This window comes from Theropithecus gelada, chromosome X, assembly GCF_003255815.1.
Source record: "Theropithecus gelada isolate Dixy chromosome X, Tgel_1.0, whole genome shotgun sequence".
Taxonomy (NCBI): Eukaryota; Metazoa; Chordata; class Mammalia; order Primates; family Cercopithecidae; genus Theropithecus; species Theropithecus gelada.
In genome coordinates this window covers 53,571,169-53,598,797 of record NC_037689.1, presented here as the reverse complement: position 1 = coordinate 53,598,797, position 27,629 = coordinate 53,571,169, and the positions used below count along the sequence as shown (strand labels likewise).

The 27,629-nt window shown below is 35.9% G+C and overlaps 1 protein-coding gene across 1 annotated transcript in view; it reads left to right on the top strand.

Annotated features, from left to right (window-relative positions):
• The window catches only part of DMD (dystrophin), a 2,044,437-nt gene that overhangs the window by 1,527,781 nt on the left and 489,027 nt on the right, over positions 1-27,629 (top strand). Inside the window, exon 54 of the mRNA XM_025371836.1 lies at positions 11,546-11,735. Coding sequence (XP_025227621.1) covers positions 11,546-11,735 — 190 coding nt within the window. The remainder of the gene's footprint in view (positions 1-11,545; positions 11,736-27,629) is intronic.

The window sequence follows — 27,629 nt, the reverse complement described above, 5'->3', positions numbered from 1 at the left end:
TCCTTCCCCCCACATAGCTATATCAATTGCCCTCTAACCAGTTGTTGATAAATGAAGTTATATTTTATGTAAAAATCATAAGAGATATGATTGTAGCTGTCCAAGGCATTTAAAATGCCAAATGCAACTTACATGGAGGCTATAAGAGAAGTATGAACCCATTTATTGAAGAGATGAGCTAATTTAGTAAAACAACACAGATACACCTGCATATAGAGATAAGTCTATATTGTCTAAATTATTGAGATAAAAATAATGTTTTACATTGAAAAATTTTTAGAAAAGTAGGTAAGCAAAATGCAGCAGTCTATTTGCATTTCATCTGGGCATTTGACAGTCTTTCATTATATTCCTGTGAATAAGTTGGAGAAATACTGGCTAGATGCAAGGTAAATTGGATGGCTTAGAAGCCACTTCATGATTTTACACAAAGGATGTCGATTAATAGACCAGTGTCAGGTGGTGATGGAAGATCTCTGGTGCTACGTCACAAGCTTCTGTTCTCAACCCTGACACACTGGATGTTTTTGACAGAACATGAGTAGAACTACAGAGAGGAGGCCCGTCAAACTTATGGGTGATAAAAAGCAGGGAGGGCAGGAGTATGCTGGGTGACAGAAGCCAAATGGGTGTCTGGACAGGATGAGTTTTAAGGCACTTTTGGTACTTCATGTCTGAAGACCAGGATCAAACTTATAGGCAATCTGAACATTTACCAAAATAACAGGTTAATTTTGACAGAAGTTATTATTTGTATGCCGTCTGTTTCTTTAATACACCTAAAAAGTATTGAAATAACATTTTTTGCAGAAGTTCATTTTGAAAATTCAGAAAAAAAATTTGTTAACTTTCATGGAAGAAGAGTAACAGAAACTCAGTTATTGACAGCTAAATACAATGTGTTGCCCAGTAAAATAGTCTACTCCTTCACTTTCATGGCTAATATGAAATTTGATGAAAGAAACAAATTCCAAAGATTGAATATCTGCACATTTACAAAGCAAAACACAATTTTGGGCACGGAATTGCTCATTCTCATTTTTAAACATCTTGGTTGTAACTGAATAATAGTTTTTTATAACAAAGCTGATATTTTCAAATTATTATGAGGTTCAACTGAAATACGTGAAAGCAATGTTTAAACTTTAAAATTCTATGTCAATATAAATTATTATTCAATAAATTCACATCAAGAAAGAATTTTAAGATTTCTAAGAACAAGGGCCTGTGGCCTTAGTTTTAGAGGCTGTATACCTTATTGATAGTAGGTTTTTTCATTTTAATTTAATTTATTGAGTATCTATTAAATTGCCAGGAACTGTGGTGTGAATCTTTGCCCTCAAATAATTTACAGTGAGTTGAGGATAATGAATGGTGATAATGATGATGAATATCAAGACTATAGTAAGTGGTATATTCATAAGTCAGAGGATTCTTAAAACCAGAAGCACCCTCAGATTCATTCCTTTCCTGTTGTACTTCTAATTGAAAAAAATAAATCCTAAATTTTTGACTGTTCTTTATAAATTTTAATTGATCTTATAAAAGGCCATCAATACATTTCAAAGTATCTAGGTCTTTTAAATGCAGTTTTTCACCCTGGTAATTAAAAGTACGAAAGCAAGAAAATTTAAATCTTTATTTCCATAATTTTTAATTAGCTGAAGCTATTTGTAATCCCACATCTTGTCTTGTAAATCATATCTGAGTCATTAAAATAGGTTTACATTTAGAAGGGCAGTTCTTTTAGAATCTACTTAAACTAAGTCACTTTGAGAAATTAATTCATTGTTCAATTGGTTTTATTAAAATGTATTTATTTTACTGTAAAATGTCTCGTAAAGCAATGTATGAAGTATTTTATTTTCATGTTAGAAATTTTATGTAAAACATATCCCAAAATACATAGACATTTAGATAATCTCTGTATTATTAACCAACATTTATTAACGTATCATTTAGAGAAGGTCAAAATGGTATGTACTATAACTTTGTATAATTTCATAAGAATTAAAATATTTGATTAATGCCTGTAATGCCTTCTTTCTAAACTAAATCCTCAAGCTTACCTAGAGTTCAAAGTTTAGTATTTATTTTAATATATCTCGTAGATGACAGATGAAGATGATAAGCAAAGGAATAATAATTTATCTTTTCACACATATATACACAAATACCCCATAATCCTAATTCATATAATAATAACAGAAAACAAAGGGCTTTTGAGAATAGTGTCATATTAATATCCATTATATTTACTTCACAGGGAGATTGGAAAGTCTACCTTGAGAGGTAATGGCTTATAGTACAGTGGACTAGATTGTTTCAAGGTTTGTCATTTATTTTGGCAACTCACCCAGCCTCCCTGAAAGTCAAGTTTCTCATCTATAAACTGTTCATAATAATTACAACCTGCCTCATTAGCCTCATCAAGCTATTTAAAATATGAAAGGAGATGTGGATCCTGTCAAAGGAGCTTGAAAACTGCAGAACATTATTTTAGTGTAAGATGCTATAACGATGAATGTTGAATATAAAAGGGCTTTTTCTTAATTTTTATTTTAAGTTCAGGAGTACATATGCAGGTTTGTTATATAGATAAACTTATGTCATGGGGGTTTGTTGTACCGATTATTTTGTTACCCAGGTATTAAGCATAGTACACATTAGATATTTTTCTTGATCCTCTCCCTCCTCCCACCCTCCCCACTCCAGTAGGCTTCCATGACTGTTGTTTCTCTCTGTGTCCATGTGTTCTCATCATTTAACTCCCACTAATAAGTGAGAACATGCAGTACTTGGTTTTCTGTTCCTGAATTAGTTTGCTGAGGACAATGGCCTCCAGCTCCATCCATGATCTCTGAAGAATCTCCACACTGGTTTTCACAATGACTGAAATAACATACACTATAACCAACAGTTTATAAGCATTTCTTTTTCTCTGGAACCTCGCCAGAACCTGTTATTTTTGACTTTTTAATAATAGGCATTCTGACTGGTATGTGATGGTATCTCCTTGTGGTTTTGATTTGCATTTCTCCAATGATCAGTGATGTTGAGCTTTTTTTCATATGCTTGTTGGCGGCATGTATGTTTTCTTTTAAAAAGGGTCTGTTCATGTCCTTTGCTAAAAGGTCCCTTTCAAACGTGTATTGTTAACCACAAGAGAGAGTACTGAGTAAGAGACTAGGTAATAAAAGACACAAATATTTCGATATCATAATTCAGAATTGAGATCGGGGTTATAAAATTGTTCGTATTTCCAAATTCCACTGACAGAACTCTACTATAAGTTTATTTCATCTGTTGATATGTTTTTAGCCACTTCTTTCTTTTAAAGTGAACCTGTTGTGTTTTTGCCATTTGATATTAGAAAATTGAACCTGCCTGCTTTGCTGTCTTCTGAATATTATGTATCAACAACTAACAAGCTACAATTCTGTTTTGCTCTAAGTTATTGTGGATGAGGATATATATAACTGCACAATCTCATCAGGTTTGTAAGAGATGATCTTAGGCTCATCTTTTAAATTGGTTTTTATACTATTTTAAACAAATCTTTTTAGAAGAGAAGAAAAGCTACTTAGCTTATCAATACTAGGAAATATATCTTTAAAGAGTTTATCACGACAAGTAACCAAAACCAACTTAAAAATTCACATTATACAAATCATTGAGAATTTATTTAGAACAGAAATGTGTCCAACTATAGGTCAACACAAATTTAAGCATGTAATTATCTGGGAAGTAGCATTAACTGCATTTTTTTCTAAAGATCCTTTACAGTTGTATAAATGTCCAAAAGGATATTTTGAGTCTCTGTATATTAACCAAACCAAATGTAATTCATTACTCCCAACCTCTCCAAATAGTACCTTTTGGTATTGTATCAGCAAAAAAATATAAAATACAGGTATTAAAGAGTATTAATCTCTTTAAAAATTCAAGAAAGAAAAAAGTATATGTATGTATAGAGATGTGTATTTCATCTGCTCATAACACTGTATACATTTCTTTATCAACTATTTTTTTTCAGTGATTTATGAGTTGAAATACAAATCAAATGAAACGAGTAATGCAAAGTGAAGTAGAAAACACATTTTCTACTGCTGTCTCCTAATGCAGGTCTCTTCAGGAAAGTACTAATGGTTTTAGGGAAAGTGTATAATTATGGTTGTTTCCCTAATGATAAATTTGCAAATCTCTATTTTAAAAACATTCATAAGGGTAAAAAAATGAGAGATGAAATGTGTCTTTCAAAATTTCTTGGCTGGATGCGGTGGCTCACACCTATAATCCCAGCACTTTGGGAGGCCGAGGCAGACGGATCACGATGTCAGGAGACCGAGACCATCCTGGCTAACACAGTGAAACCCCGTCTCAACTAAAAATACAAAAAATTAGCTGGGCATGGTGGCGGGCGCCTGTAGTCCCAGCTACTCGGGAGGCTGAGGCAGGAGAATGGCGTGAACCCGGGAGGTGGAGCTTGCAGTGAGCCAAGACCACACCACTGCACTCCAGCCTGGGCGACAGAACAAGACTATGTCTCAAAAAAAAAAAAAAAAAAAAATTCTTATATGATTGATAATGCCTATACTCTCTTACTATCTAAAGTCTAAGTGATATGTGTGTTTAAAAAAAAAAAAGTATCAGTGAAAGAAGTTTACACAGATAGCTTCAAAGCTGTGGTTTATCTTTGGAGGATTAATCTATTTCTCATGCCAGTGTGTTGCTACTGCACATGTTAAAAAGTCATCCTGTGGTGTCTGGGGTGACGAAAGATGGGAATGAGTTTTCTGAGAACTAATCAGCAATACTTTGGGAACATTTAGGTCATGGTTTCCAATTAACTCTGGAGAGTTCGAGTAATTTAGTACCAGACCTCAAGAGAGAGGGGATGAAAACCTCGTTAATTCATATGTTGGTGAACAGCAAACTAGCAAATTTGCATTAAAAATGGATTTTTATTTTAAAGCAAAGACCAGTGAGATCTTTTCTGCAATAGTTTGGATATGAGAATAGCCTTGTATGTATGTGTTCCCTTGTATGTAGGTATTTGTATGTTTCAATGACCCTGCATATGGCAGTAACAGAAAATTAAATTTGTGCTCTAAAATGAAGACCAGGATTCAGTGACATAATCTTCCTTGCGCCTTTCTTTTAGTACAATGAATATATCAGAGAGGAGTGTATTCCAATATCTATCTTTGGAGTTACAAAAACTTCTTTTCTGGAATGCAAGACTTGGGCTATACCCCCAGCTCTGCCACTTAACTTGTATACAACCTTGGGAGCATCATTACAATTCTCTCAGAATCAGTCTCTCCAGCCCTAAAATGAAACCAGCAAAAGCCTGTACTGTACTAAAAGGTTTTTTTATTTTTATGAAAATTAGTTAGGCAAACTTTTATTGAGTATCTATCACTCTATTTTGAGATAAAGCCTTGCTGGATGATCCCTACCTCTTTTGATAGAAAGAGTAAAACATGTTTAAGATATATTTATTACTTGTTTGGCAAATTGAGATAGAAGTTTATGAATGCAGACTGATACATGTTACATTTGCGCTAGGGGTAAGGACTCCAGATGGTTTATAGCCTTAATCACATTGTAACTCTAGTTAAGTGTTTACCTATCTGTACCCTCTATTAGATTTGAATATGCTAAATGCCAAAGTCCAGGTATTATTGGATTTTCTGTCACCATCATCAGGCACAGATCCTGGTACACAATAGGTATGGAATGGATGCATGGATGAATTATTGAATTAGATGTTGGTAGGCATGTGGAAATAAGAATGAGGTTTAAAATTAAAGATAATCTGTATCAAGTTTAAAGCCATTGGCAGAGAATGAAATATCCAGCTGAGTACACAAAGAAAAAGAAGGTAGGTACAAAAATGGAAAATATCTTATGAAGTGATGATAGAATAACTCTGAATATGTTTGAAAACATAAAGTGTTATGTGGATGTTAGCTTTAAAAATTATCTTCCATGCTGTACATTAGATCTGCTATTCCTCATGCTGTGGATGAAAAGCAAGCACCAGAAGTTAAATTAAAATGATGTCATATATTCCTCACTTTACAGTTTCGTAACAGAGAAGAAAAGACAAACATTCTCTCATTGCCACCACCCTTCTCCAGTCATATTTGTAGGTAGATGTTGCCCAAAGACAGATAAAACCAGAGTTGGTTTTGCTAGGAATGGACTACTAGTCAGGCAATATTTACAGTTTTTGCTTAGATTCATGCTTCTCATTAGTGCACATTACTAATATAATTGCTAGCGATTAAAAGGAATCCTTTCTACAAAGTGCTGTATATCCATAGGTGACAAAATTCTAACTTCCCCTCACCAATTCAATATAAAGTTATGTTTTAAAATCAAAATGCAATTTACTAGCAAACTAGTAGGAACTGTTATGGTTACAGGAAATTTGAACTTCAGATTAACTCTGGTTCTATGAGTAGTGGTTGATATGGCAAGAATCATTTTGATCTTACATCCAGGTGCTACTAAGGTCTCTAACCTATATCCCATCAGAAAAAAAGGAACAAAATAATGGTTCTTTAATCTTTCTCCTAAAATATCATAGGAAATTATAGTGGCTAAATTGCAAATAAACTAGGAAGGAAAGATTTAGAGTATTTTATGTGGTTACTCTATAACAATGCCAGGGCATAGTGAAAGTGTTATTTAGCAGAAGACTGAGTTCTTTGAACATTCCTAGTTTATCACATTTTAAAAATAACCTGGGCAAAATAACCTTTCATATCAGATTGAGCCTTTTTCTAAAAATACTCAATTTGTTTCTGTTATACCTACACACTTAGAATCCCACAATATAATGCACTGATAAAGTATTTTTCATCCATATATCTAATAGTAGAATAGTGTCTATACAATAATTAAGCTCTTTAGGCTTACCTTGGAAAGTAACAAGTATCGAGTTTAAAGCCATTGGCAGAGAATGCAATAACCAGCTGAGTATACAAAGAAAAAGAAGGTAGGTAGAAAAATGGAAAACATCTTATGAAGTGACGATAGAATAACTCTGAATATGTTTGAAAACATATAAAGAGTTATGTCGATGTTAGCTTTAAAAATTATCTTCCATGCTGTACATTAGATCTGCCTTCCTTTTTCCTTTTCATGTATTATGTTGGGGATAAGAAATTGAAGATATTCAACTCAATGGAGTCTTAGAGATTTATTCAGAAATACCATCGTGTGTGTGTGTGGCAGGGGTAGGGTTCTAATGACAGGTCAGAATATACTTATCTGATTGTCTCATTGATCATCAGGTCTTAAAAAGAAAATGGATGTGCTGAAAACATGCCTTCTGTGATTCTTTACCTTCCTGCAAAATTGTCTCTGGATAAACACTTTGTTTGGCAGGTATAGGGTTGCACTAAGCTTTATAGCTCCAACACTCTGCTCCTTCAGTAGATTCTTGCTTGTAACTGATGCTAATGCAAACCTGCATTATCTATAGGTTTCCTTAAAGGGCAACCAAAAGTGCAGTAGCAATTCAGGCACAATTACTGCATGTGAGAATCCTCCATCTTGTTCCCTTTGGAGACCACATATATTTCTTAGGCAAGTATATTTGTAAAATCCTTGTTCAGCGTGAAAATTCAGGAGGTCAGGTTCTCCCAGAAAGCAGATTCTGAGAAAGTGATTAGCATGAAGGAATTTTATTGGAGAGTGCTCTCAGGATTAACACCTGTGAAGGGAGGAAAGGCGCGGGAGCAAGACTGGGCAGAAGGAGAAGCTGGGCTACCATACAGTCACGACTACAACACAATCAACCCTCCGCCTCTCCTTCCTAGCCTTCCCCAGGAGGATCTCTGAAGTCTGAAGGTAGGATAGCCCTTCAGAATTGTCCTGAGTTGCAGCAAGGGACCCAGGATTTCATACCCCACAACTCTCTCATCAACCAATACGTGCAGCCCATCTCGGGGACATAGTGGGTAACTTTGGGCTAGGCACCTCTCTTTAGCTGAGGCCACCTCTCAAATAGGGATAACAGCTGAGGACTATCAGCCAGTAGCACTACCAGCAGCTGGGGTCAGAAGTATTTCAGTCCTGAAAAGGGGTCTGGGCAGCCCAGCTTAGCATCTACTACACCAGTCGTTCTCAAATTTGGTCTCTGGCAACTGTGATTCTCCAGCTTTAGCATATATTGGAAGGCTGGTTAAAACACAGCTTGCTGGATTTTACCCAGAGTCTCTGATTCAGCGGGGCTAGGCTGAGGCCTGGGAATTTGCATTTCTAATAACTTCTCAGACGATGCTGGTGCTGCTGGTCCATGGACTATGAGAACACTGTTTCAGGCTGCCCTTATTTACATACTGAGAACGGTACACAGTGCTCTTATGAATAGAATGAAAACATTCTGAAATCACATTATTCCTTACTCCATCAAATTCTCAGCTATTTTTGTGGACCATAAAGCTGGAATAGCTGATTATAAAACTTTGTTATGTAAAAAAAGTACTTAACCAATACAGTAGATTCTGTTTGCAAAGCATTATTACAGTTTCTAATATCTGGTCATTGTTACTTTTAAAATTCAGGCAAATTTTCTCCAGGGCCTGTGGTTTGATAACTTGGAAGAAGGAATTTAAAAAAATCTAATTCAAGGACTTTGGGTTTTTTTTCTAAACATATCTTTTTTTTCTTTATGATTCTTATTTTTTACATTTTATTTATCATATAAGCCATTTAAACCCATATGGTTCAGGAAAATTTAAAACTATATGATACATTTAGAACATGTTGAATGCACAGATATGGAAATTAAGTATTCTTAACTAATTCTAGACTAGACCTGGCACAATTAAAATTTAGGAATTCAATGTACACACACACAGATTCCGAGAGAAATGTTGAAGCCGTAAAACCCGCACACAAGCAGGAAACAACAGTCTTACCTATTATTAAAGAGGCATGTAAAGGAGCTCATTTGAGGAGATTTTCTGCTGTTATTGCCATTGAATTTTTAACGTATTTTCCAAATTAGAAAATATTCAGCCTGATGTTGTCAATATTTCAGACCACAAGGGTATCATTTAGGAAAATGGTTCCTTACTGTCCTGAAAGAGTTACTGTTCTTCCCTAAGGACCTAATTTACAAAGCAGCAAACTTGCTGGTAGGATTTGGCTGAAAATCGCATTGTCTCGGTAGAACTCTTTCATCTGATTTATGTGCATTGCATTTTGCAAATAACTCTTGGAAAGTTATTTACTAGTTACTTCCTCTGGAAACAGAGGGTAAGCGGCATTTCTAGTTTAAGGATAGAGGAGCTAAGATGTAGCAAGTGCAACTCATCATGAAGCTGATGCTGATAAAATACACAACATTACATTCTCTAAGTTTCACTCTGCCATGGGAGATTTCATATTTTTAAATTTTGTTTGAAATGGGACTACATTAGAAAATATGTCAAATGTCTAACCCTGCATTGATATGCTGGAATGCGACAGCCTATTTCTGTTCCAAATTTTGCACTGGAGATGGAGTAAGTCTTAATGCAAACTGCATGAAACTGCCACTTTTGTAGGTCAAACCCAGTCAATTGTCAGCAGTTACACATGGTTCAGACTGTAAGGTGCATGCCCAATTGTAACATCGAGATTCTTGGAGTTGTTGCAATGGTTCTGAAGTTTTCAACCGTAATAAATAAAAAGATAAATGACTATTTTGATATTTCTCTTTGTGTTGATAGTTTGCCTGAAAACTAGATAAACAGGGAGCCGGCAGTCCACGTTAGCCCTTGAACTACACGAGGTTTAATTTATTTGCCCAACCAGAAGCCTACACTACCTTTCAGCTGTGCAGTATTAAAGTTTATTTAGGAGTTGATAAATAGCTTAGTGCAATGCTTACTTTTTTTCCAGTAGCTGCATCCTCATAAACCTATTCTACCCTCCACCAGTTAATGCAGACGGAAGATTTTTATCCAGTATGAGCACTGAAACTCCACTGTGGAAGACTGTGTGCTCAGCAAAAACCTCACCCATGATGAATAAACAGCTCTTCCGGGGGCTTTGCTGCCGCTGGCTCGGCAGCAGTTGTTTATTGCCTGGTTTGCACATCCCATGATAAAGTTGCTGCTGAAATAAATTGCAGTTTTGCATAATTATTGACAATCACATCTTAACAAGCAATGGGTATCATATTCAAGTGTTCAATTTTTTAAAATCCATTTTTAGCTTATGTTTAATCCCAGAAAGTGTTTGTGTAGTAATAGAAGGCAAATAAGACATTTAAATAGAGTACTAATTTCCTCATTGCAGACAAAGTTTACCTGAATCTTTTTCGATGGGACTGTTAATGCCTAAGGCAATTTTCCTTTCTAAGCTATTATTATATAGATATTTGCTGAGGGCATATGTGTATGTATCCACAATACATGCATTATATATATGATCAAAAATATGAATACATTTTTAGAGTTTTTGTCATGAAAGAGTTTGTTTCATCCTTTTAAAATATTACAGGAATGGGGAAATGGGATATGGGTAGAAGGAACTAACGTTTTTGAGTAACTGTAATGTATAACTGTGTAACGTGTGGGGCACTCAACTTCACAGGAATTTTCTACTTTAATTCTCATCACAGCAATAGATATTGCAGATGAGAAACTGAGAATCAGAGAGGTAACTTGCCATATCACATAACTGGTAAGGAACATTGGGAATTGAACTCAGATCTGCCTGGTTTTAAGGCTCTACTCTTTTATGTTACACATAACATTTTTATTTTGGAAAATGTTCTCAGTTGTATGATCAGGTAATTAAATACAAAAATAATACAAAAGGTATAACTGGAGTCATGCAAAATGATAGTTTGCACAAAATGATAGTTTCTATGAAATGTTATTTCTCTACTTGTTAGTCTTTCTTCCTTTGCCCTCCAATCCCCTTCTTTTTGTCTTTTCCTCTAGTCTTTTCCTTTTGACTCTAGGTTCGTATTTTCTTGACTTTTCTCCTTGCATATCAAATGCTTGTTTTCTGCCTCAGAGCGGCATCAAAGACAAGCATGGTACAGGGATTTTAGGGTTTTAACTACAAAGGTTAGTCTCAAATTTGGCAGTATATTAAAAATAAGCTTTCAAAATTGACCAACAAAAACTACAAAATTGAAAAAAGATACTTTGAACTTTCAAATGAACTTGCAAATGTTCAAATATATATATATTTCACATATATATACACATATGTTTATATATATATATATATATATATATATATATATATATATATATAACTCCTCTGTGGAGAGGGGTTTATAGAAATCTGTAATTGTCATTATTTCATGCCTTCCCCCATACAAATGCCTTTAGGTTAAATAAAAATGAAAGTAAATAGACTGCACAGTATTATAGCTGTTGCTTAAAGGAAGAGCTGTAGCAACAACTCACCCCATTGTTGGTATATTACAGTTTAGTTCCTCCATCTTTCTCTTTTTGTGGAGTTCACTAGGTGTACCATTCTGATATTTAATAACTGCATCTGAACATTTGTTCCTTCACAGGGTGAGTGAGCAAGAGGCTGCTTTGGAAGAAACTCATAGATTACTGCAACAGTTCCCCCTGGACCTGGAAAAGTTTCTTGCCTGGCTTACAGAAGCTGAAACAACTGCCAATGTCCTACAGGATGCTACCCGTAAGGAAAGGCTCCTAGAAGACTCCAAGGGAGTAAAAGAGCTGATGAAACAATGGCAAGTAAGTCAAGCATTTCTGCTTTAGCACTCTTGTGGATCCAATTGAACAATTCTCAGCATTTGTACTTGTAACTGACAAGCCAGGGACAAAACAAAATAGTTGCTTTTATACAGCCTGATATATTTCGGCATTTGGACAAGGAGGAGAGAGGCAGAGAGAGAAGGAAACATTATTTATAATTCCACTTAACACCCTCATCTTAGAAAAAGTACATGCTCTGATCCGAAAAACATTTGCATATGTAATCCCAGCACTTTGGGAGGCCGAGACGGGCGGATCACGAGGTCAGGAGATCGAGACCATCCTGGCTAACACAGTGAAACCCCGTCTCTACTAAAAAATACAAAAAACTAGCCGGGCGAGGTGGCGGGCGCCTGTAGTCCCAGCTACTCAGGAGGCTGAGGCAGGAGAATGGCGTAAATCCGGGAGGCGGAGCTTGCAGTGAGCCGAGATCCGGCCACTGCACTCCGGCCTGGGCAACAGAGCGAGACTCCGCCTCAAAAAAAAAAAAAAAAAAATACAAAAAACCAGAGCTTCGGTCAAGGAGAAACTTTGCTCAGAGAAATAACTTAGGGATTGGTTTATTAAATTTTAAAAGTTGACATTTTTGAGTGTTTATTTAATATTTTACAGGGAAAGCATCTGTATGAATTGTCTGTTTTATTTAGCGTTGCTAACTGAATCAGTTTCCCTTCATTACTTTCAAATATGTTTTGAAATGTTAATCTGGCATTTTGTAGCTTTCTTCCTAACATGATCTGTGAAAATAAGAATGAGATGGCTAAATTTGTCATAGTTAATGATCAAACAATTTTCAGACAATTGTTTTTCCTAGAAACAAAAATTATTTCCATAAAGTTCCATATGCATAAACAGTGAAAACAGAGTTTGGGGTAGTTTTGTTTAAATGAAGTCTTGGTGAGAATCATATTCTGTAGTACAAGGAAGCTCTTAAAGTTTACTCGCAATACCTGGTATAATTTTCCTGAACCATTATGGAGTTTTGTTATGTATAGTTGGTTTTTCTGACTTGATATAATAACTGTACTAGTCTTTCAAATACAATTTGGATATAAATCATTATAATAAAATGATTGATTTTTTAGACTAACTTTATTTTTTGAAATTTTTAAATTATTATAAAAAACATGATAGTATATTCTAGTTTGAAAAAATAATTCCAGAATCAAATCACAATAAGCAGAAGTTCTTCTCCTCTCTTCCTCCTATTATTCTCCTTCTCCTGTTTTTATTTTTTGATGTGATAGTTGATCTACTTTGCTGCTCTGGTGCATAGGAGTAGGTAACACTGGCAATTTATGGCTCCTGAATTTATCATTCTTGCTTCATCATCCTGCTTTGACCCCACTTTCTCCTCCAAAATGCATGTTGAGTTAGTTTGATCATTTGGAGGTAATTTGTTTAGAAAAATACCAGACTTTATAGATATCTCCCATGGCTTGTGACAGAATATAAGGGCAATGCAAATATAGAGTTTTTTGCTCACTCTTAGATGTATGGTTAGACAATGTACTACGATAATATATTTGGCTTAGGCTATTTCATAAATAAAATTTTATTGTATAATATTGCAAATGCTGATAAAGCCATTCCAGAATTTTAATAGATACATGAGTTTCCTGGCCAGATGCAGTGGCTGACGCCTATAATTCCAGCACTTTGGGAGGCCGAGGCGGCTGGATCACCTGAGGTCAGGAGTTCAAGACCAGCCTGGCTCACATGGCGAAACCCCGTCTCTACTAAAAATACAAAAATTAGCCAGGTGTGGTGGCCCACGCCTGTAATCCCAGCTACTTGGGAGGCTGAGGTGGGAGAATTGCTTGAACCCGGGAGGCAGAGGTTGCAGTGAGCCAAGATGGTGCCACTGCACTCCAGCCTGGGTGACAGAGGTGAGACTCCATCTCAAAAACTAAAACAAAAAAAACAAAACAACATGGGTTTACATTTTACTCGTCAGCTATGATAGGTAAATAATAAACTTTGGTTAAGTCTATTTTTAGCAGATTACTTTGAAAAATAAAGAATAGCCCAATGACTAAAAAATTATTTGATGTCCAGCACTTAATAAAACATCTCTTTAAGTAGTGAATAATTCTAGTTGAGGGCAAAAACACATCTATTTTCTACGATACAATTTGTATTTATATCTGCTGTATTACATAATGAAAATTTATCTGTATTTCTAATCTTGAGAAACTGCAAGCTTATGAATCATTAAAGGGAAGATTCACCATGTGTCCTAACTATATTTACTATGGAAGCATGGAAAATAAATACTTTATGTTTAGATTTCTGATCTCTCTTTCAAAAGCAGTTGGAAATCATGCTGAGAAAATGTCTTAGCTTATCCCATGTTACTCAAGAAAATGTATTTATTTGTTTTTGTCCAGTGGCTTAACCAAACCAAAGTTTATTTGTTGCTCACATAAAGTCCAATGTCGATCAGGCTACTCTTTTCCGTCTTTGAGCTAGGGCACATATTACACGCAACTTTCAGTGTACCTGAGGTAGAAAAAGAGAGAGTTTGGGAATAAGGCAGGGGCTTTTTACTGCCTCAACCCCAAAGTGATAAACTATATTTATTCTCAAAATCCAGATTAAACTCCCATAGAGCTCCTGAAAACCTCAGCATTTGCTTCGTAAGGTTAACTAAGATTCTAAAATTATTTTAAAACAGAGACAGTTTCCCTCTTCCCTGGCAGCTAATATTGTGTTTTCTATAAATCTCACTTGCCTGAGGTTTAAACTACATTTTATGGCATGAAATGACATTTATGGCCAACTCTGATTTTTAGTTAGATGGTTGGATAACGATCTTTTGATGAAAGACTTGGAGATGTCATGGTAAAAACGGTAAACTACTGAAACTATTGATTATTGTTAATGGCACATTTCAGCTGATTGAATTGAGTCAAGAAACTGGTGTTGAAGAGCAACAAATGGAAATGTCAAGCTTGAAAGTAAATAAAACAGCATACCTTAAGAGATTACATGCAATTTCAGTATTTCAGCTAAATGGAAGTGTTTGCTTCTTTTCCCTCTATGAATTTTTATTTTGAACAAAGGGAATTTTCTATAATATGTATGTAGGAGAAAAGTGAAATGGCATGTTTTTCACTTCATTTGAAGAAGCTGGTAGCATTGTATTCATAGACTCATGCTATATAGCAATCATAGTTCTCATATATTAAAAAAAGGAAATTTGAAATGCCTAGCCAAAGCAACAGCTCTGCCAACAGATTTTGATATATCTGTCTACCCCAAAAGTAGTGATGATTTACTTCATACAAATGCTAGTGAATGAAGACAGAGGGTGAAAACCTTCACAAAATGTGTTTTTCTCTAAGACTGTCAATCCATTTTTCTATATATGGAGACTCCAGCTCTTGCTAGACTACCTATCACTTTTGTCTATCAGCCACTTCCTAAGATATTTATTCTCTCAGCAATAATCATAATTCATACATTATTTAAACATATGTGTAATATAAAGCATATACCTTCTGAATGGAATTAACATGATTAACTCTTCTCTGAAAGACATTAGAACTTCCACCCGTATTATAAAAAGGTATAACTCACTTTCTTTACTAAAATCAAGAACATTACAGTTGTCCTTGTACTTCAGAATAAGGGGATGTTTCTTATAAATATTGTTATTTCTGATATGCTAACTGGAATTTTTAAGCAAATGTATTTTTATAGAATGCCATATAAGGCCTTTAGGGGTGAAAGTTTCTGAATATTTAAATTGCAGATTTATCCTTTATATAAAAAAACTATATTCATAATTGAATCAGATTATTTCTCAGTCCACAGCATTTTCTGCTTTGGGCCTAAGAGAGTTGACAAAGCTGTTCATGGTTCAAAGTACTACCATAAAACCCTGGGTAACTAACTGAAAATGGAAAGACTCCGTGTCTTTCTGAATATTTCACAAGAGTTTCACAAATATTAAGCGGTTCTCTAAGTACCCCTGAGAGATCATTGTAATATTAGCTTGTAAAGACGATGTGGGGATGTGGGGATGTGGTGACCTTTATGATGGTCATAAAGGTGGTGTAATTAATATATTTTTCTCAGCAAGACAAACTAAGGAGCAATAAATATATGAGATTCCTTCATCTGTGATCTGGGTCATGTCTCAGGCCATATCTTTCAAATCACTCCCTTCCCTAATCTCATGTTTTACCTATGTCTCCTCTCAATCCCCCCATTATAAAAATTTTCTCCTGAAAAATAAAACATTTCCAGAGAGACAGGTTTGATAAACTTTGAATTGTACATCTGAGTACACCTATGAATTAAGGTATCTCTGATTTCCAATATGTTATTAAAATTGGGCACAGTGGCTCAGGCTTGTAATCCCAGCACTTTGGGAGGCAGAGGCAGGCGGATCACGAGGTCAAGAGACCGAGACCATCCTGGCCACATGGTTAAACCCCATCTCTACTAAAAATACAAAAATTAGCTGGGCATGGTGGAGCGCACCTGTAGGCCCAGCTACTCAGGAGGCTGAGGCAGGAGAATTGCTTGAACCCAGGAGGCGGAGGTTGCAGTGAGCTGAGATGGTGCACCTGCACTCCAGCCTGGTGAAAGAGCGAGACTCTGTCTCAAAAAAAATAAATTTAAAAAATAAAATAAAATAAAATTGGAGAAGTTTCTCACCAAAATTGTGGCCCACTGATTAATTCCGAATAAAGAAGAAAGAATGCAATCTTAATAGCACAATTAGTACCTTGAATAAATTGGAGTATCATATTTCTTGGACCATCTGAGAATGCAGAGGCAATTTAAGGGCCCCTAATTCTAAGGAGAAGAAACCTTTAGTGTACTCCTTCCTGTTGCTTTAGTTTGAATTGAGTTTTATATGTATTTTTTAATCTTTCCATTTTGATTGTTGTCTAAAGAGTGTGAAAGTGAATTTTGATATTTTAATTTGCCCAGTGATGAATGCCTTCTGCTCTGGATATTTAAAAATTATATACATATATATATGTGTGTGTGTGTATATATATATATATAATTTTTCTGAGAACTTTTATTAATTCAGTGTATCTTTGCTAAACACCTGCCATGTGTCATGGTGTTAGGTCTGGTGATACAAACACGTTCAGAGAGATGATTTTCTTTCGTTTTTGGGGGGTGGATAAGAGAAAGAAGGCTTATGCAACAGCAATTTATTTCTCTTAGTTCTGGAGGCTGGGATTCCAAGATCAGGGCCTGGTGATGGCCCCTCTTCCTGGTTTGTAGATGGCTGCCTTCTCTCTGTGTCCTAACATAACAAAGAGAGAGAGAGAGCTCTGATGACACTTCCTCTTGTTATAAGGGAACTAATTCCATCATAAGGGCCCCAAGAAAGGTGCTTTTCAAAAACAGTTCAGTAAAAGTACTGGGTTGTATAATCAATTTAATGAGTATCAATCCATATTTTTAAGATAGAAATGAATGAAATTAATAAAATAGAATAGAAATAAGGAGTCCATCACTTTTAAGTAAGTTTCAATGTTGTTCGCAAAACTTTGGTTCAATGGTTTGTGTGTGTGTGTTTGTGTCTCTGTGTGTGTGTGTGTGTGTGTGTGTGTGGACATACTGGGTCACTATGTAACATACATTCAAAAGCCTCTGTATTTTAACATTATTTCTGCCTTTGGGAGGTTCACATTCCAGAGGTGAAGACATACATCCTAAGACAAAATTATAATAGCTTAATGAAAATTACAGTAGAAAGCTGAACGGGGTCTAGCAAAAACAGAAGACTAGGCTAAGTCTTCCAAAGAGGCCAGGAAACTCACCTAGAACAGTGGATTTTAACCTTGCTTATGCACTGGGGGAGATTTTTAAAATATCTCTACTCACAATAGATAGCAATTGAATTGAGCGTAGCATGTCCTACCGATGAATCTATTGTCCAATGAGAACCTCTGTTTAGAGAAAGTCGCCTTAGAAGAATTGTTAGGAGTTATTTAGGTTCATGGGATTGAAAAGAGCATTCGTGATAGAGGAAACACCATATCCAAAGGCTTTGTCAGTGTGGTAGTGTGAGAATCTGAAGGAACTTGGCTGGGGTATTGTTGCTACAAGAAATGAAATTAGAAAGATCAGCTGGGGCTAAATTGTGTGGAAAGAAGCATGATGTAGCAGCTAGAGTATGGACCTTGTAAGCAGGAAGACCCCTTATTTAGCACTTATTAGCTTATCGTCTAACCTCTAAGTCCCAATTATACTCTTCTATACAATGAGAACATCACAAGATTTTGTCAGGATTAAATGATAAGATATATGTAAAATGCATACCAGAGAGACAGACTATTGTACTCCAAGGGCTCAGTAAGTGTAAGCTGGCTCTCTCTGCCCCTTGCCACCTATTTTTAAGACTCTGGACTTTATCACTTTAAGTCATAGCCTAGTTCTAAGCAAGGAAATGGACTAATCAAACTTATGTTTTTGAAAGATCATTCTGGCAGTGGTTAGGAGAATGAATTGGAAAGATATGAGACCCGTGAAGGCACAACAGTTAAGAAGTTATTTCTGCAACAAGCCAAGCAAGAATTGATGATCAAAGTGGTGAGGTTGAACAAACAAAACAGATATGTGAGCTATTTGGAGATAAAATCAACACCGTCATATATTCTGTGGGAGGTGGAGGTGAGCAGAAAATGTGAGGTAAAATAAGAAATCAGTGCCTACTTACCACTTGGCATGATTGATTTAAGGGAGTATCTTCGCTCAATCATGAGTTGCAGAATTCAAGATGGCAAACAGTTGGGAGGAGTGAAGTCAAGAATGTGTTTGATTTTGAGGTAACTGTAAGTGAAAAATCAGAGGTGAAAACATTACCTCCCTTGAAGCAGTGGTGAATGTAAATCTAAGGTTTGGAAAAAGATCTGGGTTAAAGATTTAAAATTGAAGGACATCAACATGGAAGCCATGTAAATAAATTATATTACACACAAATTTTTGTCATTATTTGAATTTCTCCATGGTCCACTCAGAAATACTTCAAAATGTCACCAAAATGTTACTTACTGTAGTACAGAATTGGTATTAAGTGATACTATTGTCCATGTTATTCAAAAAGACATAGTTATAGGGACCCTCTTAATAAACTAATTGTGAGAAAGGCAAAGAATTAGCAAAGCTTTGGCATAAAATTTGTATCATGGGCCGGGCGCAGTGGCTCACGCCTGTGATCCCAGCACTTTGGGAGGCTAAGGCGGGCAGATCACCTGAGGTCAGGAGTTCGAGACCAGCCTGACCAACATGGCGAAACCCCGTCTCTACTAAAAGTACAAAAACTAGCCAGGCGTGATAGCACACTCCTGTAATCCCAACTACTCGGGAGGCAGAGGCAGGAGAATCGCTTGAACCTGGGAGGCAGAGGTTGCAGTGAGCCAAGATCATGCCATTACACTCCATCCTGGGTGACACAGTGAGACTCCATCTCAAAAAAAAAAAAAAAAAAAAATTATATCATGGAAAAAGTAAAAGTCTTTGCATAATGTATCCAAGATGATGAAAAACTCTTTTCAATAAGATAATTAGTTTCTTCTCTTATATAAACATGGAATTTTTTATTATTCCTCTTATTCTCATATTGCTACTATAAAATCCCCATCCTCATTCATGATACTACTATCTCTATGCTCGATAGATACCAATTGAATTGAATGCAGCATGTTCTACCCATGAATCTGTTGTCCAGTTGGAACCTCTGACTATAATGCTCAGGAATACTCAAGACTCACATGATTGTCTTCTTGCTATATTTAGTTACTTTATTATTTTCCAGTTTGGGACCCTGAATTCCTGTAGATCTCAGAGAAAATCCGAAACGAAATAATGAAAATAATTAGAAGTTAGAAAAGGGAGTCAATGAGGACAAATGTTCAGGACTAGTCTTTCATCTCCTACAGAAAGAAAGACTGAATACAGAAAATTAGAATCCACTTTTGGTTCAGTGATGAAAAAAACAGTCACCCCAATTTAATGTAATATGAGTTTAGCTATTTGATTATAAGTGTTGTACCATTTTGGACGATGTTACCATGGTAACATGAACCATGTCTCATTCATACATAAACATGTTAATTGTATTAAAACCTTTAAAGCCTACTTCTTCTGGATGTTGCCATTACATTAAACAATTATCTAGAATGATACAAAGTAATCACTAAATTGAATAACTTTGTAAATCAACTATTGGATTTTGTAATTTTATATCTAAAAACCAAAAGAAAAGCCCACATTGGTAAGAAGACACTGCACACTGAAAAGTCAATTTCGTTAGCCTCTAATAACCATTGTCTTTTATTCCTCGCAGAGCTTTTGTGAGGATCTTGTAATGTAATAAATATAAAAGCACTTTGAAAAAGCTTTCTAGTAAAAAGTCCTTATTAATTTTATGAATTACCATTAAACAGAAGTCAAACTGAAGATATAAATCTAATAGTATGCTCTTAAAAGTCAATGGATCAAAGTTATATTAATTAATAAAGAGAATAATAACTAAATATTTCATGTTTCATAATTGGCGAAGTATTTTTACTTTCATTTTCTAATTTGATCCTTAGTGAAAACTTGTGGTGTTGGTACTCTTATTATTTCCATTTTCATTTGAGAAGAATAAAATTGAGAGGTTAAGTAATTTATCTATTGCTACTTTTTAAAAAAACAAGTAAATTTTATTACTCCTGGTTAGGAGGACAATTATATAAACTAAAAATTTGTCACAATAAATGTTTACTTTTCTGGGATTAAAATCATCATGCATTTTTCAATGATTAAGAGAGGTAATAATAATAATAGCTACCTTTTCAGAATAGTTACTATGTGCCAAGGTGTGTACTAAGTGCTTTGCTTGCATGATGTAATGCCACTGTATATTTATTACAGAGGAAAAAATAAGAGGCTGGGTAACTTCTGCTAAGGTAACACACAACTACTGGTTGAGTATCCCCTATCCAAAACACTTGGGACCACAAGTGTTATGGATATCAATTTTTTTCTGAATTTTTTTCTGGATTTCAGATTTTTTTTAGATTTTGGATTACTTGCATTATAATTATGGGTTAAGCATCCCAAACCCCAAAATTCAAAATTGGAAATACTCCAATGAGCATTTACTTTGAGAATCATGTCGGCGCTCAAAAATTTTCAGCTTTTAGAGTATTTTGGATTTCAGATATTCAGATTTGGGATGCTCAACCTGAATATATAGAAAAGTCAGCATTTGAACCTAAGTTTGACTTTCTGATCTTCTACTAACTCTACTGTCCTACCCATTACTCTACACTGACTCAGCATTACAGGGAAAGACCGAAGATCACCAAAAGCAAGCTTCAAATCACTCATCTAACAGAAATTAACGGAAATATTTCTACTTCCTAAACATCCATCTTTCCTTTACATTTTAAAGTTTCTACAACTACCTCTTGACTGAAACGCTTCTCTATGAAATCACCATAACTACTAAATGCAAATATTGTTATCAAGTCCTCATTGCCCTGGAAATCTCATATTTTGTTATTGCTGCTCACTACAGTCTACTGAAAAAATGTCTCACCTTTTGACTTGCCAGGGTGATATATTACACTAATTGTCTCCTTATCTCTCTAAGCACTCATTCCTTCCTCTTTCTTTCTTTTTTTTTTTCTTTCACTTTTGTTTTAAGCTCTGGGGACACATGTGCAGGTTTGTTACATGAGTAAATTGTATGTCATGGGAGTTTGGTGAACAGATTATTTTGTCACTTAGATAATAAGCATGGTATCTGATAGGTAGTTTCTTAATCTTCACCATCCTCCCACCCTCCACCCTAAAGTAGACCCTAGTTTCTGTCATTCCCTTATTTGTGTTCATATGTACTCAGTGTTTAGGTCCCACTTATAAGTGAGAATATATGGTATTTGGTTCTCTGTTCCTATGTTATTTCACCTAGGACAATGGCCTCCAGCTCCATCCATGTTGCTGGAAAGAACATAATCTCATTATTTTTCTGGCTGCACAGTATTCCCTGGTGTATATGTACCACATTTTCTATATCCAATCTACCATTGATGGGCATTTTGGTTGATTCCATGTCTTTGCTATTGGGAATAATGCAGCAATGAACATACAACTGCATGTGTCTTTATGGTAGAATGATCTATTTTCCTTTGGATATATACCCAGTAATGGCATTGCTGGGTTGAATGGTAGTTCAGTTTTGAGTTCTTAGAGATATCTCCAAACTGCTTTCCACAGTGGCTGAACTAATTTACATTCCCACCAACAGTGTATAAGCATTCCCCTTTCTTCACAACCTCACCAGCATCTGGTATTTTTTGACTTTCGTTTTGTTTTGTTTTGTTGAGACGAAGTCTCGCTCTTGTCCCCCAGGCTGGAGTGCAATGGCGCAATCTTGGCTCACTGCAACCTCTGCCTCCCCGAGTTCAAATGGTTCTCCTGCCTCAGCCTCCCAAGTAACTGGGATTAGAGGCTCCTGCCACCATGCTCGGCTAATTTTTTATTTTCAGTAGAGACAGGGTTTCACCATGTTGGCCAGGCTGGTCTCGAACTCCTGATCTCAGGTGATCTGCCCGCCTCAGCCTCCCAAAGTGCTGGGATTACAGGCATGAGCCACTGTGCCTGGCCTATTTTTTTTGACTTTTTAGTAATAGCCAATCTGACTGGTATGAGATGGTGTCTCATTGTGATTTTGATTTGCATTTCTCTGATGATCAATTATGTTGAGAATTTTTTCATATGCTTGTTGGCCACATGTATGGCTTCTTTTGAAAATTGTCCATTTATGTCCTTTGCCCACTTTTTATTTTTTTGTTATTTATTATCCTTTCGGTTCTGGGATACACGTACAGAACGTGCAGGTTTGTTTCATAGGTAGACACGTGCCATGGTGGTTTGCTGCACCCATCAACCCATCATCTACATTAGGTATTTCTCCTAATGCTAGTCCTCCCCAAACTCCCCACCCCCTGACAGGCACCAGTGTGTGATGTTCCCCTCCCTGTGTCCATGTGTTCTCATTGTTCAACTCCCACTTATGAGTGAGAACATGCAGTGTTTGGTTTTCTGTTCTTGTGTTAGTTTGCTGAGAATGATGGTTTCCAGCTTCTTCCATGTCCCTGCAAAGGACATGAACTCATTCCTTTTTATGGCTACATAGTATTCCATAGTATATATGTGCCACATTTTCTTTATCCAGTCTATCATTGATGAGCATTTGGGTTGGTTCCAAGTCTTTGCTATTGTGAACAGTGCTGTAATAAACATATATGTGCATGTGTCTTTATAGTAGAATGATTTATAATCCTTTGGGTATATACCCAATAATGGGATTGCTGGATCAAATGGTATTTCTGGTTCTAGATCCTTGAGGAATCGCCACACTGTCTTCCACAATGGTTGAACTAATTTACACTCCCACCAACAGTGTAGAAGCGTTTCTGTTTCTCCATATCCTCTCCAGCATCTGTTGTTTCCTGACTTTTTAGTGATTGCCATTCTAAGTGGTGTGAGGTGGTATCTCATTGTGGTTTTGATTTGCATTTCTCTAATGACCAGTGATGATGAGCTTTTTTTAATATGTGCCTACTGTTTAATGGGGTCGTTTGGGTTTTGCTTGTAAATTTGTTTAAATTCCTTACAGAGTCTCGTATTAGACCTTTGTCAGATGCTTAGTTTGCAAATATTTTTTCCCATTCTGTGGGTTGTCTGTTTACTCAGTTGATACTTTATTTTGCTGTGCTTCTGCTCTTTAGTTTAATTCTACTAGTCAATTTTTGTTTTTGTTGTAAGTTCTTATGGCATATTCACCATAAAATCTTTGCCAGGCCTATGTCCAGAATGGTATTTCTTAGGTTTTCTTCAAGGTTTGTTATAGTTCTTAGGTTTTACATTTAAGTCTTTAATCTATTTTCAGTTGATTTTTTTATATGGTATAAGGAAGGCTAGCCAGTTATCCCAGCACTATATATTGAACAGCTAGTCCTTTGCTCATTTTTGTTAACTTTGTCAAAGATCATATGGTCGTAGGTGTGCAGTTTTATTTCTGGGCTCTCTATTCTATCCCATTGGTCTATGTGTCTAGTTTTGTACCAGTACCATGCTGTTTTGGTTACTGTAGCCTTGTAGTATAGTTTGAAGTTGGGTAATGTGATCCCCAGTTTTGTTCTTTATTCTTACAATTGCTTTGCCTGTTTGAGCTCCTTTTTAGTTCCACGTAAATTTTAGAATAATTTTTTCTACTTCTGTGAAGAATGTCATTAGTAGTATAACACTGAATCTGTAAATTGCTTTGGGCAACATGGCCATTTTAACAATATTAATTCTTCCTATCCATAAGCATGAAATGTTTTTCCATATGCTTGTGTCATCTCTGATTTCTTGGAGCAGTGATTTTTAGTTCTCCTTGTAGAGATCTTTCACCTCCCTAGTTAGCTATATTCCTAGGTGTGTGTGTAGGGGGAGTGTGTGTGTGTGTGTGTGTGTGTGTGTGTGTGTGTGTGTATCTATGTGAATGAGACTGAATTATTGATTTGGCACTCAGCTTGAAGATTGTTGATGTATAGGAATGCTACTAATTTTTGTACATTGATTTTGTATCCTGAAACTTTGCTGAAGTTGTTTACCAGATCAAGGAGCTTTTGAGCAAAGACTATGGGATTTTCTAGGTATATAATTATACTATCTGCAAACAGATATAGGTTGACTTCCTCTCTTCCTACTTGGATGTCCGTAATTTCTTTCTCTTGCCTGATTGCTGTAGCTGGGACTTCCTGTACTGTGTTAAATAAGAGTGATGAGAGTGGGCATTCTTGTCTTGTTCTGGTTCTCAGCGTTAATGCTCCCAGCTTCTGCCCATTCAGTATGATTTTGGCTGTGGGTTTGTCATAGATAGCTCTTTTTATTTTCAGATATGTTCCATCAATACCTGGTTTATTTTGAGTTTTTAACATGAAGGGATGCTGCATTTAATAAGTCTTTTCTCCATCTATTGGGATGATCATGTGGTTTAGTTTTTTGTTCTGTTTATGTGATGAATCACATTTATTGATTTGCTTGTGTTGAACCAACCTTGCATCCCAGGAATAAAATCTACTTGATCGTGGTGAATTTGCTTTTTGATGTGTTGCTGGATTCAGTTTGTTAGTATTTTGTCAAGGATTTTTGTATCTGTATTCATCAAGGATATTGGCCTGAAGTTTTCTCTTTTTCTTGTCTCTCTGCCAGGCTTTGGTATTAGAATGATGCTGGCATTCTAGGATGAGTTAGGAAGAAGTCCCTTCTCCTCACTTTTTTGGAATAGTTTTCAGTAGGTATAGTACCAGAATTCTTTATACATCTGGTAAAATCCAGTTGTGAATCACCTGGTCCTGTGCTTCTCCTTATTGTCAGACTTTTTATTACTGATTCAATTTCAGGACTTGTTATTGGTCTTTTCACAGTTTTAATTTCTTCCTGGTTCAATCTTGGGAGGTTGTATGTTTCTAGGAATTTATTCCTTTCATGTAGGTTTTCTAGTTTGTGTGAATACATGTGTTCATTATAGTCTCTGAGGGCTTTTTATAATTCTGTGGAGCCAGTGGTGATGTCCCCTTTGTCATTTCTGATTATGTTTATTTGGATTTTCTCTCCTTTTTTCTTTATTACTCTAGCCAGCAGTCTATCAATCTTATTTATTCTTTCAAAAAATGAATTTCTGGATTTATTTGTCTTTTGTATACATTTTCACAGTTCAATTTCATTCCGTTCAGCTCTAATTTTGGTTATTTCTTGTCTTCTGCTAGTTTGGGGGTTGGTTTGCTCTTTTTCCATTCATTCCTCTCGGTATGATTTTAGTTTGTTAATTTGAGATATTTCTAACTTTTTGATGTGGGTGTTTAGCCCTATAAACTTTCCTCTTAATACTCCTTTAGCTGTGTACCAGAGCTTCTGGTATGTTGTATCTTTGTTCTCATTAGTTTCAAATAATTTCTTGATTTCTGCTTTAATTTCATTGTTTACCCAGAAGTCATCCATAAGCAGATTATTTTATTTTCATGTAATTTTGTGGTCAATCTACTTGATATTGATTTCTATTTTTATTGTGCTGTGGTCCATGAGTGAGGTTGGTATGATTTTATTGTTTTTTAATTTGCTGAGAATTATTGTGTGGCCAGTTGTGTGGTCGATTTTAGAGTATATGCCATGTTCAGATGAGAAGAGTGTATATTCTGTTGTTTTGGGGGACAGAGTTCTGTAGATGTCTGTTAGGTTCATTTGGTCACATGTCAAGTTCACGTCCCAAATATATTTGTTAGTTTTCTGCCTTGATGACCTGGCTAATACGATCAGTGGGGTGTTGAAGTCTTCCACTATTATTGTGTGGTTATCTAAGTCTCTTTGTAGGTGTCTAAGAACTTATTTTATGAATCTTGGTACTCCTGTGTTGGGTGCATGTATATTTAGAATAGTTAGGTCTTTTTGTTGAATTGAACCCTTTACCATTATGTAATGCCCTTATTTGTCTTTTTTTAAAAATCATTGTTGGCTTAGTGTCTGTTTTCTCTGAAATTAGAATAGCAACTCCTGCTTTGTTTTGTTTTGTTTTGTTTTCCATTTGCTTGGGACACTTCTCTCCATCCCTTCACTCTGAGCCTGTGGGTGTCATTTTATGTGAGTTTGGTCTCTTGAACATAATATACAGTTAGCTCTTGCTACTTTATTTAACTTGCCATTCTGTACCTTTTAATTGGGGCATTTAACACATTTACATTCAGGGTTAACATTGGTATGTGAAGATTTGATCCTGTCATCATGTCGTTAGCTGGTTATTATGCAGACATGATTGTGTAGTTGCTTTACAGTGTCAATGGTCTATATACTTAAGTGTGTGTTGTGGTGGCTGGTAACAGTCTTTTATTTCCATGTTGAGCACTCCCTTAAGGACCTCATGTAATGCAGGTCTCGTGGTAACAAGTTCCCTTAGCATTTGCTTGTCTGAAAAAGATTTTATTTCTCCTTATAAAGCTTAGTTCGCCGGATATTAAATTCTTGGTTGGAGTTTCTTTTCTTTAAGAATGCTGACTATAGGCTCTCAATTTGTTCTGGCTTGTTGCATTTCTGCTGAAAGGTCCTCTGTTAGCCTGATGGTATTCTCTTTGTAGGTGGCCTGCATTTTCTGTCTAGCTGCCTTCAATATTTTTTCTTTCATGTCGACCTTGGAGAATCTGATAACTGTGTCTTGGGGGTAGTCATCTTGTATCGTATCTCGCAGGGGTTCTCTGGATTTCCTGAATTTGAATGTTGGCCTCTTTAGCAAGTTTGGGAAAATTTTTAGACAATATTCTCTAATATGTTTTCCAAATTGCTTGCTTTCTCTCCCTCTCTTTCAAGGACGCCAATAAGGTGTACATTTCCTCTCTAGATAATCCCATATTTCCTGGAGGTTTTGTTCATTCTTTTGTATTATTTTTTAAAAATTTTTGTCTGAGTTAATTTGAAGAACTAATCTTCAAGCTCTGAGATCCTTTCCTCAGCTTGGTTTTTTCTGCTGTTAATACTTGCAATTGTATTATGAAATTCTTATAGTGTGTTTTTTACCTGTATCAGATCAGTTTTCTTCTTTCTTCAAATGGCCCGCTGGGGCAGAGCACCGGCAGGAGTGAAGTGGAGGAATCCTTGCATGTGTTCACACTGAGAGTGGCAGTGGCCTTGCAGCAGAGTGCCTGCACATCAGTGGGGTAGTAATGTAGGTGCCGTTGGCAGTGGTGGCACAGTAGGGGTGGGGTGCCAGTGGGGACAGAAGGGCCAGCATCCATGCACATACTCATGCTGGCAGCCCCTTCTTCTTTCTTTATCACAGTATCTATTCCTTTTTTTTTTTTTTTT